Raw genomic sequence first — 12,600 nt, 5'->3', positions numbered from 1 at the left:
AGCACATTGATTTTTCATTACTGTGAGTTGAACTGCGTTACAGGCTGCTCTAACGTGGGACTTTAACGTCCCACTGTGAAAGCAGCCCTAGGCCTCAATTCACTGAGCATTATCAAACGTTTATCAAACACTTTATCAAACGTTTGATCATTTACCTCATGGGTAAAATCTCATTTTGAATTCACTAAGGTGTTATTTGTTATATATATATATATATTTGTTGAACGCATTATCAGTAAAACATTCGATAAATATATAACACCTTAGTGAATTTAAAATGAGATTTTACCCATGAGGTAAATTATCAAACGTTTGATAAAGTGTTTGATAAACGTTTGATAATGCTCCGTGAATTGAGGCCTTAGTCTTCTTAAAGCCTCTCCCACATAGGCATTAGCTACTGGCATTAAGGGCTGATCCAGACTGATGTGTGAATCAAGCATACAGAAAAGCATTTGAACGCTTTCAGAGGCACTACTTTGCATGTGTTTTCATCCCAGCAGGAGGACACGGAAGTGTGGCTTTAAACGATCTTGGAAGCAACCGGTTGCTTCCAAAATCAGCTAAGCTCTGGACAGACGACTGTAAAAATCAGGATTGAAACGCAGCATTTGCATAAATGATGGTAACTGGCAAGTGATCACACCGACGACAGCTGTCCATTCATCTGAATGGAAATCATTAAATGATGGGTGCCACGGACATCGTTTACCATCACAGAACTGCCTATGCCAACCAAGCCTTACAGTTATCTACTTGTTGCATGAAAAAGTAATGGTGCAGCACTCTGTTTGTCTAGCAGTTGTTCAGCATTTGTAAATGCAAACTAGTAACTAAATTTAACCCCATGCTAGGTATTGGGGTTAGGGATTCGGAGGTGGAGCAGGAAGAACCTCTAAGGTAATATGTTGGCGCTTTATAAATACAATAAATAAATAAAATAAATTAATAAGGTCAACCATCTTGAGCACCCATTAGCAAGACAATGCGTTTTGTGGATTTTTGTCCGCTTCTTCAGAGACATAAAAGCACTCACGCTGCTAACAAAATACTTTGTCTTGCTAATTGTGCTTGGATAAAAACTATTTCTAGTATAACTAATTGATTCTTCTGGAGAAATAAGTCTTTGCCTCTCATTATTTATAAGGTATATTAGCTAGTTTCCACACATCGGGCACCTCCACCCGTTATTATTGGTTCCCAGGGACGTCGCTAGCCCTATTTTGGGGGGGCACGTGCCCCCAATCTGTCCTGGGGTGCCACGGATCTCTTCGTGCCGCCACCCCTTCAGCGGCTCCCTCCAGCCGCCGCCACGTCATTCAGACCTCAGGATCAGGCGGCGAGCCGGCGACCAATCGTGTGGGCGCTAGGACCCAGCGCCTGCACTGATATGCGGAAGTGACATCACTTCCACATATCAAGCGGGTGCGTCCGGCGCCCGCTGGTACTGGTCGGGTCGCCGCTGATCCTGAGGTCTGACTACACTGCCAGGTGAGGGGGGAGCGGTGGCGGCTAGAGGGGGGCCTCCCTGTCACTCACTCACTACCTAATGGGCTCCCTGTCACTCACTCACTACCTAATGGGCTCCCTGTCACTCACTCACTATCTAAAGGGGCTTCCCTGTCACTCACTCACTACCTAAAGGGGCTCTCTGTCACTCACTCACTGCCTAAAGGGGCTCCCTGGCACTCACTCACTGCCTAAAGGGGCCTCCCTGTCACTCACTCATTACTTAATGGGCTCCCTGTCACTCACTCACTACCTAATGGGATCCCTGTCACTCACTCACTACCTAAAGGGGCCTCCCTGTCACTCACTCACTTCCTAAAGGGGCTCCCTGTCACTCACTCACTGCCTAAATGGGCTCCCTGTCACTCACTCACTACCTAAAGGGGCTCCCTGTCACTCACTCACTACCTAAAGGGGCTCCCTGTCACTCACTCACTGCCTGAAGGGGCTCCCTGGCACTCGCTCACTGCCTAAAGGGCCTCCCTGTCACTCACTCACTGCCTAAAGGGGCTCCCTGTCACTCACTCACTACCTAATGGGCTCCCTGTCACTCACTCACTACCTAAAGGGCCTCCCTGGCACTCTCACTACCTAAAGGGCCTCCCTGGCACTCTCACTACCTAAAGGGCCTCCCTGTCACTCACTCACTGCCTAAAGGTGCTCTCTGGCACTCACTCACTGCCTGAAGGGGCTCCCTGGCACTCACTCACTGCCTAAAGGGGCTCCCTGGCACTCACTCACTACCTAAAGGGGCTCCCTGTCACTCACTCACTACCTAAAGGGGCTCCCTGTCACTCACTATCGGGGTCCCTGTCACTCACTACCTAACTGGAGGCGCCTGTCACTCACTAGCTAACCTGGGGGTCCCTGTCACTCACTACCTAACTTGGGGGGCTACCATATTAAGGGGGCATTCTGCCTATTTATGTGAAATGCTGTCTATTTATGTGCCTCATGACTGCTGAATTTGTCTTGTTGGGAGTCTTATGATTTGTTGGGGGCCTCAAGATTGCTGAATTTGTCTTGTTGAGGGCCTCATGATTTGTTGGAAGCCTCATGATTGGTGAATTTGTCTTGTTGGGGGCCTCATGATTTGTTGGGGTACTCATGATTGCTGAATTTGTCATGTCGGGGGCCTCATGATTGCTGAATTTGTCTTGTTGGGGGCCTCATGATTGCTGAATTTGTCTTGTTGGGGGTCACATGATTGCTAACTGCGAGACTATGGGAAAAGCTGAATCCTTATCATATGAGACAATAGCATTAAACCTACTTTTTTAGCTTTTTAAAACAGAAAATAAAACTAGGAGGTTCTAAAAAATTTAATACATTTTTCAGGAGTAGGATGGATGAAATTGTTTATCTTCAACTTGGATTTTCCATAATGTTCATGTATGAGTTAAAACGTTTGTACAGTATTTAGTTTAAATTGCTGTTGCCACTTTGCGATAGATAAGTGACTTTTGGGTTGCAGTTTGGGCACTCGGCCTCCAAAAGGTTCGCCACCACTGTCATAATCTAATGTCCCACCATTGCTAGGTTCATGTAAATTTGTCTCCACCCATTACCACACCTATATTCTGGTCCATGGCCCACCCATTTTTCGGTGCGGTGCGATAAGCACGCCGCACAACGTGATCCTCATATTTTTGGCACGCTAGCTGCAGTGTGCTGAATTCTGCTGCATACAGTATGTACAGTATATGCTGTTCTCTAGTGCCTGCACTGTGTGCTGATTTACCTCCAGTGTGTACAGTGTAAGGTGTTACTCTGTGCCTTTACTGATTGTAAACCAGCTGTATTGTATGCTGATCCCTGCTACTTTCAGTATGTACAGTATTCGCTGTAAAGCCTGGTACACACATACAATTTTGATTAGCCAATTTTAGCTCTGTTCATAAAATTCATTGTCTGTTGGCCCACCTACTGCACGGGGGTGGTAAAATTGGGGGTCAGTGATTGACCAATCAAAATTGTATGTGCGTATACATCTTTGATCTATGCCTATACTGATTGTAAATTATCTAAATAAAGGACAGGGGGCTCCATCCAATATTTCGATGGGCAGGCCCGTTATCTGTAGCTTACACCGCTGCTAAGTTCATGTACATTTGGCCCCACCCATGGTCACGCCCACCCACCTCATGGCCATGCCCATTTTTTGCCGCGGCGCATATACCTCCCCACCTGGTGCCCACAGGTGCCCCCGATCTCCAAGGACCCTAGAAACGCTCCTGTTGGTTCCTGTGGTGCCTGTTTTGTCATTGGTAAGACAGTGGTTTTCTAGGGTAGAGCCACTGGTAAATTTGACATTTAACCATTTGTGTGAAGGAGACCTATTAACTCTGACTTGTCTCAATATTACAAGTGTTTTTGAAACATTAATCTTAATGTGTTCCTGTCTACCTAGGTCTTCAAATCCAACAAGGAGGCTCCTTGCCTATTACTCCTGACTCTCTTGATGCATCTAACCTTCTAGCAAATCCAAGTATCTCAAGGAATTCTCATGATGTGGCTTTCCTAGTTACCAGTTTTCCTACAGAGGGTGGTCTTTATTTACATGGAACTGCTCTCAGCCCACAAAATCCATATTTTTTACAATCTCATCTGGAGAATAGAAGTTTGATCTACACCAACACAAAACCAGGAAGCCTGTATGACAGCTTTCTTTTTAAGGCTCAACTACAACAGAAATCCCATCTTTACCATCAATCGGACCAAGTGGAGACAATTTCAGAGTCCTTTAATATAACACTGACTCAAGTACCTGTGATTCCTCCCATCATGCATCCACCCAAATCAAAGTTACAACTTGCAGTGGGCTCAAATGTTTCTCTCACTGCAGAGCACATATCTGTAGATAATGCCTTAGTTCCCCCTGATAAGATAATTTACACTATAATAGAAGCACCTGTAGGTACATTAGTTGCAACAAGAGGGAATCCATCCATCCCACTATCGCATTTTACACAAAATGATCTTGACAGTTCTACACTTCTCCTTTTGACTAACCTCAGTGCTGTGTCCGGAGACATCAGACTTAATATTTCTGCTGGACAACATACTCTTACAGAAAAACTACATGTAAAGGTACTGCCAGTTCATCAGGCAGTTCTAGAAGTCAGCCAAGCATTTGGCAGATCCCTAATTATGTTGCCACAAATGCCAGTGATACCAGGCAGAAACTTAGATAGCTTTGCATATAAAATCTCTAGGCAGCCAATTTATGGCCAAATAGTAGTCAGTCAGGTACCAGCGCTGGAGTTTTCAATGGAGCAAGTAAGCAAAAGTGAAGTATCTTATGTCTTTACCAGTTTCTCATCCACACAAGATCTAGTTGAATACACTGCCATCTCTGAGGAAGGTGAGGAAGCAGTTGGGAAATTAGAAATAGAAGTTTCTCCAATGGTTAAGATAGGAAACAGACAGCAATGGCCACGGGGCTGTACTGTTAAGCTAGGGACAGATGTTGTTGATGCAAGTGAATTAGGTACGTACACAAAAAGTGTTCCTCTATTTAGAGTTATTCATCATCCAAAAACAGGAAAGGTTGTGAGATTCAGTCATGAAGATGGAAATGTAGAAGGAACTAGTACCAATGTATTTACACAGCAAGAGTTAGAAGGTGGGTTGATTGGAGTGGAATTATGGGAAGATGAGAAAGGAGGAGCTGACATAAAAGGGGATAGACTTCATTTGATACTCAGTGCCAATCATGCACCTCCAGCAAATGTTACTGTAAAATTTAGCACTGTACCTTACAATTATTCCCACACTTATGGTGCCACTCTACTCAAGATACCTGGGAGTCTGGTGACCACTCCGGTTTTAGAAATGTCTACATCAGACTTGACATCCACAAGCATGTTAACTACATACACTTCATCACCCAGTCTAGGATCAACTATCCAGTTAACATCCACAACCAGTGAATCAACCACACAGTTAGAAACTACAACAAATTTTTTTTCAACCACAAGATTCAGTACCACCGAAATCATAAAAGTCACAACATCAGCAGAGACACCAGCCCATGTACCTACTACAGACTCAGCTATTTCTAATTTCAGCAGTGTGGTCCCAGACCTCTGGATAGTAGAAGACCTAAGTACAATCACTACTGAAGATCTTTTCCTAAACATTAGTATGAATACATCTGCATCACCTATCCCAGTTGAGAAGGATACGTTTGTTGGTTTCATGAATGCTCATATATATAGCATTGTACTTCCCATTTGCATAATACTACTTTTAATTATACTTGGGCTTCTTCTCCTAGCATACTTTGTGCGCAGAAAAAAAATGGGAATGCACCATGTTCAAAAAGCAGCCACTTACGCTGCTAAGACTGAGAATGGAACTGCAGAACGGCAAACATTTCGCCCAGCTGAGCCTGAGAGGGGCATCCCTTTGTGTGATGTTGGTGGACACAGAAGCAATGGAGCTGGAGGAAATGGACAGCCAGGGAGCCAGTACTGGGTGTGATGACAGTAAAAAGATCTTTCCTGGGTAGGCACTAAATGTGGGAGTTATCCTCCCAACAGCACTCAGGATAGAGACTTTATTTTCCCCTGTTCAGCACTTTGCTTTTTACAGAAGCAGTGCATGGGATGGGACTATCCTAACAGGTACTCAAGAGAAAGCCATCTCTGCCTTTACAATATGGCCAAGCTGTCCTGGACTCAGCAACATGTAATATCTATTATCTGGGAAGCAGAGTTATGTGATATGCGGACAGAAAATGTGCATGTTTACCATGCTGTGTGCTTCTGAGGGTATGAGTGAATACTGGACTCACATTGGACAGCAGACATTATTGGGGTCCTTGAATGCTTTATAGAACAGTACTGGTTGGCCATCTTCGGTTGCAAACTACGTGCTGTAGTGTTTTTTACGCAACAGGACCAACCTTGGTTCCAAGATATATTTGTAATATACTTTTAAACTGTCCACAATTGCTGACAGTATATTGTATGTAAAGCCTGTAGCTGTGCTGCAAAGGTTCCTTGCTTCATTTTAATTTTATTACAGCACTGCTACTTTGTGTTTTAAAAGTGGTAAGTCTATTTTCACTGTTTTTCTATTTGTTAACTATATGGATGTCTTAAGCCAAAGTTCGTAGATACCGGTACATTTATTTTATGGCAGACATTTGGAGCAGGTCAGCATCAGTGCTTTTTGTTAATAATTCAGAATGCTGCATCCACCTCCTTAAAGAAATCCTTCAAAATGAGTGCAGTGCACATCTAGCCATTGTAAAATGAACAAAAAGTCAATTCTGCAGATGTACTGGCTGACCTGGATTCTTAAGTATTTATTAAACTGCAAGATCCTTGAAGTCATGACACAAAATGCTCAGAAAGTGCTGTTTAAGATTTGGCAGCTGAACAGAACAAACAGCTAGTGTCAACCAGTATCCCCAAAAAAGCACAGTGACATCCCATTATACCCATTTCCCCAGGTGCCAGCCATGCATGTCTTCAGACATGCTAATCTCAGGTATAGATGTAATAATGAATAAACCTAAAAAAGAAAGACAATCATAAATTGCTAAACTAGTATTTATAGAATTAGAGGGTGTTTAGGGAAGCTGCTTAACTACCTCAGTATAAATATTGCTGACCTAAGGCTGGATGGAAAGCCAACCATAAAGAAGTACGTAGGTCTTAGTATGGTGCAAATGATCTGGTACGATTTTCATTGCAATAGATAATCATATTTATGAGTTTCTCCACAAATCCAGAAGGTTTATTTTTCACCCTGTAAAGTTGTTCCTGGAAACACGGGTAACTATCCTGAGAGAGGTAAAACCATGGTGAGTGTCGCTTATGGACTCTCTTCTTTATTGGTTTATTAGAATAATTAAGCTAATGGGGAAAGTTTATAACTAAGGCTGGTTCAAACGGCACAGATGATCAGTGAAAAACGTATCCACGGAACGTCTCAGTTTTTAAAAGGCATGAAATTTTCTTTCGTGATGTGCGGTCAATGCAACGTCCATCGCTTCAACATTTATCGCAGTCTCCCCAAACTTGTCGTCCGTTTGGTGGAACGTGCTGAGCAGATCTATTCTAACGGAGCAATCTGAACGAATCCTATTTATTAACATAAGATCCGATCACCTCCCTCCAAATCCGATCCATTTGGTTCTGCTAAAAAGGACCATTTTTTAATGCCAATGTGAACCAGGCCTTACAAATAAAGCAGAGTCCCACAAGAGTACCAAACGGTGATCACAGATATGGTAATGATCAGTTACATGCATACAGCATCCAAATATTCTTTTTTATAGTACATTTTTCCAAGAATATACGATTGCAAAGCATGTTTCATGGTTATTCCATATATAACAGGTTGAGGTAGAGGAAGGAAATATATTTGGTAGGGAATGTCCAGCATGGCCACAACTTTAGTGCAGATCACGACTGACCAAGGGGATTTCATATAGACATACTTATGATATCTCAAGTTGTGACTGTGAACCATCAGACTGGATGATCCTCATCTGATGAAGTTCTGACTACACCATGGAGATGATTGTTGATGTGAATCTTACACCTGTTTCTAGAGACAACAAAGGGAAGAAAAGTAAACTTAAGAAAACTCTAAAATGAAATCTGTTAAATATATTTGATGGCTAAGAAACTATGTACTAGTGGACACTTTTTTAACCTTTTTTTTAAGTTTGTAAGCTCATTCTTGAGAAAAAGAAATGACAATCCTTGCTAACTCCCGTGTCCTTCCGGTGTTTTGAGGTCCATGTTATTATCATATCATATCTTATTCTCAAGCTATTACAGAGCTAAACATAAGAGGTAGTTATATGTGTACATCCTGCCAGCAGCAGAGGATAACCATTTGCTTCTCATCTCATTGACTGTATGTCTGCTATTGTTGTAAACATATATAGCAATATCTTCATCTTTGTTAGCTTGTTTACTTACTCTGTTACAGAAATGTGGGATGTTATTGATGCACCTTGTTCGCTGAAAAGAATAAAATATTTTGTTTTCCAAATTAAAGTGTTAAATAGTGTATATTTAGGTCCAAATTGAGCAGTAGTTTAAATATCAAGGCGGCCTGTGAGATCAGCTGTGTGAATGGCAACCTTGTACCACTCATAGGCCCTTATTCAACTTACTTTTTCTCCTGAGTTTTCTCCTAAGGGATAATTTTTTATCTTTTGTTAAAAATAATTTTTCAGCATTCTGCTTTGGGGAGCTGAGCGATTATGCTTTGAATAAACGTTATAATACTCACCTGGTGTCCGGATTTCCTGCTTCCATCCGTAGCAATGCCCCCTAAAGGAATAGGTCACAGACGCTTCTCTGATTGTTCGGACACCTGGTAGGTATAATAAAGTTTTATTTTAAAAAAACGCGCTAATCTGAAACGCTGTAGTTTACTGTACTGCACTTCTAAGCGTTGAGTAATTGCGAGCGCAATTGCCCTAGGAACCGCTGCACACAGCACTGCAGTGATTTTATAGTGCTGCAGCGATTCCTAGTGGGTTTCAGGCCTTAGAGTTGCTTTCCCTTCCCTCAATACTTGTTCTATAGAGTGGGAGGACATGGCTCAGGTGCAGCTTTGTGGAAGTGGAATGCTGCACATGGATCTGAATCAGGCTGTGGAAGGAGGGTCAGCCAAGGGTATGTGGGAAGTGGCAGACTTCTTAAAAACGAAATATTCTTGGTAGGAGCAACACAGTCTGCTTAGGAGAAGAAGTAATGTTATCCCTAAAATTAAGACAGTATAAGGGGGGCGTTTCTTACGGTTAAAGCTGTTATTCCACCAGCTGTACAAAGCCTAACAGTAACAAAAATTTATCATTAAAATGCACAAATAATTATAATGATGCTTAATTATAGACTTGTAAGGGATGCTCTTTGAAGGTACCAATCTTACCACATGTAAATACCTCAAAGATATATAGTTACATAGTTGGGTTGAAAAAAGACATACGTCCATTGAGTACATCCAACCAAGTATCCCTAAGTTATAGCCAGTCTGTTGGGTTTTTAGTATAAAACTGCACAAAGATTGCACAATAAGATTGCATAGTGTAAAGCAGTGGTACTCAAATTATGACTTTTTGAGACTTTTGAAAATACGTGTTTTGAACAGTGATTACTTTGCATGTTCGGGATTGTGTTTCAGGCTGCTGGGAAACATGGTTACCAGGTGGAGGGGATGGACTGGTACCAAGCATAATCAAATATATAGGTATAGGCGCTGTTTACAATACCTAGATACAATGGAATGTTTTTCAACATAATTTTATGTACATGTATGTATACTCTCCCCCCCCCCCCCCTCCCCCACAGCTGTCTGAAGTATGTTGACCCGGCCATTGACTGTAAAAGTTTGGGGATCCCTGGTGTATGGACAGCTTAAAGTGGCATAAGGTGATTGTGTTCTCATCAGCAGTATGAGGTAAAAAGACCTGACTTCAAACATTTTATCATAAAGGTTATACGCTCTTATTCAATTCACTTTTTCTCCTAGGTGACATTTTCACACCTTCACATCAATACCATAAAGTAAGAAAATACTAACAGGGCCGGTTCAAGTAACAATTGGGCCCTAGGGCAAAATTAGCCTGGGGGCCCCCCAACAGACACCCCCTGACCAAAAAGCGTCATTGGAGGCCCTTTGTTGCAGCCAAACTTCTCTCCTGAGCTGGCTGATGACCCTCCCACAATCCTCACCTCCCAACTTAACAGACTCTGCAGAGTCCCTGGGGAGCAACAGTTAAGATGGGGGAGGGACACCTTGGGGGCCCCTACAGGCTCTGGGGCCCTGGGGCAATTGCCCATTTTCTCCTATGGTAGCTCCGGCCCCGAATACCAAAATCCTAATTTTGACAGTACTTTTTCACTTAGTTTTGGTACTATTTTATGCAGTGTCAAAGTTATTTTAAACAGAAGATGAAAAATTATCTCCTAGGAGAAAACTCCAGAGAAAAACTTAATGGCATAAGGGCCATAGTGAGATATGCTATAGGAAGCACAGAACATCTCTTAAAGACCTTTCTTTTCTTTTTTTTTACCTCCTTTTGGTTGACTTCATAAGCTGGGGGGGAAAACGCAACTGGAAGACTTGATGGAATATCCACATTCATGGACAATGACAAAACCAACGACTTTCACAGTCAAATCTTGGCAAAACGTAGGAATGCTAATGAAAGCAAAGAAGAAAATGAAAAATTTGGAGACAGCCTAACCGGATTGTACAGCTTTTAGACATCAAGTGCCTCCCTCCTCCAGCAACTAATAGCCAAACTCAGACAGCAGCACTGTGTGTCCTAATTATTCAGCAATGGGATGTGTGAACAAAAGCAGCACACAGATAACAGAGAGCATACTTCCAGATGTTGCTGTGTGCGCTGGAGAGAGAGAGAGAGAGTGGGCGGACACATTCCACAGATACCAACATTTATATTACAGCACACACAAGGCTGTAAGTCCAGGACATCTATAGAACACATCTGCATGTGCACATTGTGGCTCTCCAAAATCACCTGACTGCACAGAGAACTGGGGTCAATAAAACACAGAAATAGCGGCACATCATTCGGAACTCATTTCTTTACTTCATTTTGCAGCTTGCTGTGCATGTCTTAAGGGGTTAGACACAGAAACAGTATTTTTTCCCAATCATTAAATTTGTACTTCTGTGCATTGTACAATACACACACTAATGGACAGTAAATGCCCCAGAGCCTCCCTCCTCCTCCTGCATGTGTAATCAGCATTACCTTCTGGAGAAGCATCAGCCAGCCTAATCAGAAACTGACACTGATGATGAGTGGCAATTTTACAGAGAGATTAAGGTGCATCAGGAATTATTGCTGTGGATGTCCTTTAGTATAGAGAAACATCCAAACCACTTTTGAATGCAAATGTAGAACTTTTTAGTTATGCTAGGTACACACCATACAATTTTATGTTATGCTGAGAATACATGGCTCAATTCTGAGCCATTTAGACGGCTCGATAGATAATTTCCGACACGTCAGATCTCCCACTCGATCGTTTAGCCGCTCGATTCTGCATTGGGTACAATGGAAAAAGATAAGAAAAAAGAGCAGAAAATAAGAGAATCGCCTGCAGAATCGAGCGGGGTATTGATCGAGCAGGAGAATCGAGCGGCAAAATCGTGTATGCCCAGCATTATGCTGGGAATACACGGCTCGATTCTGAACCATTTAGATGGCTCGATAGATAATTTTCGACACGTCAGATCTCCCGCCAGATCGTTTCCGCGCTCAATTCTGCATGGAGGACAATGGGAAAAGATAATGCTGGGTTTACACCATACAATTTTCTGTTCGATTCTTCTGTTAGATTTTTCTGTTAGATTTTCTGTTAGAATGCATAATTTGATTTGATTACCATTATCTCTGGTGCATAGTCTTCTGTTTATCTCCTGCTGAGCAGAACAATGCCTAATTGCTCGGTAGATCGATCGTAAGATAGATAATTTCCGACATTTTGGAAATGATCTATCTCACCATCTATCTGCCGAGCAATAAGGCATTGTTCTACTCAGCAGGAGATGACCAGAAGACAATGCTCTAGAGATGATGACCATTCTCTACAGAAAATAATCTAACAGAAAAATCTAACAGAAAATTGTATGGTGTGTACTAGGCAAAATGCTGGGCTCGATTGATAAGATCCAACCTGTCCGATACCCCGCCGGATCGATACTGCGTTCCATACCGGCGGGGAGACCAATGGGAGAAACGAGCCGCTGATTAGCAGCCGCCTGCGGGGACGAGCGGGGATCGATCCGCGCGGATGAGCGGGGATGTGTCGGCATCGAGCTAGCAGCTTGATCCGGTGCATAATCTATGCCGTGTATGCCTGGCATAAGATATTCATGTAACTAAACAGGTGGTGAGCCCTTTCTTCCTCAATGTGAAGTTCATGTCCTCTTTTCCTTTCTACAAACCTAGAAATAAAAAAACTCCCTTGCCTCATATTGCCCTAGGATGCAGTGACATAACTACAGTTCATGGCCCTCCCCCCCCCCCCCCCCCCCTGATGTTCACATCCCTTCCCTTGCCTCCCCTTGGAGCCCTTCAAG

The 12,600-nt window shown here is 42.7% G+C and overlaps 1 protein-coding gene across 3 annotated transcripts in view; it reads left to right on the top strand.

The window, feature by feature from the left end:
- CSPG4 (chondroitin sulfate proteoglycan 4) overlaps positions 1-8,493 on the top strand; it is a 214,660-nt gene extending 206,167 nt beyond the window's left edge. For all 3 annotated transcript variants that reach the window (XM_068275712.1, XM_068275714.1, XM_068275711.1), the window contains one exon: positions 3,920-8,493. In XM_068275712.1, coding sequence (XP_068131813.1) covers positions 3,920-5,994 — 2,075 coding nt within the window. In that variant the 3' untranslated portion in view covers positions 5,995-8,493. The remainder of the gene's footprint in view (positions 1-3,919) is intronic.
- Positions 8,494-12,600: the final 4,107 nt, after the last annotated feature.

This window comes from Hyperolius riggenbachi, chromosome 3, assembly GCF_040937935.1.
Source record: "Hyperolius riggenbachi isolate aHypRig1 chromosome 3, aHypRig1.pri, whole genome shotgun sequence".
Taxonomy (NCBI): Eukaryota; Metazoa; Chordata; class Amphibia; order Anura; family Hyperoliidae; genus Hyperolius; species Hyperolius riggenbachi.
Note: the sequence above shows the minus strand (reverse complement) of the source record. Positions and strands in the feature narration are given on the sequence as shown.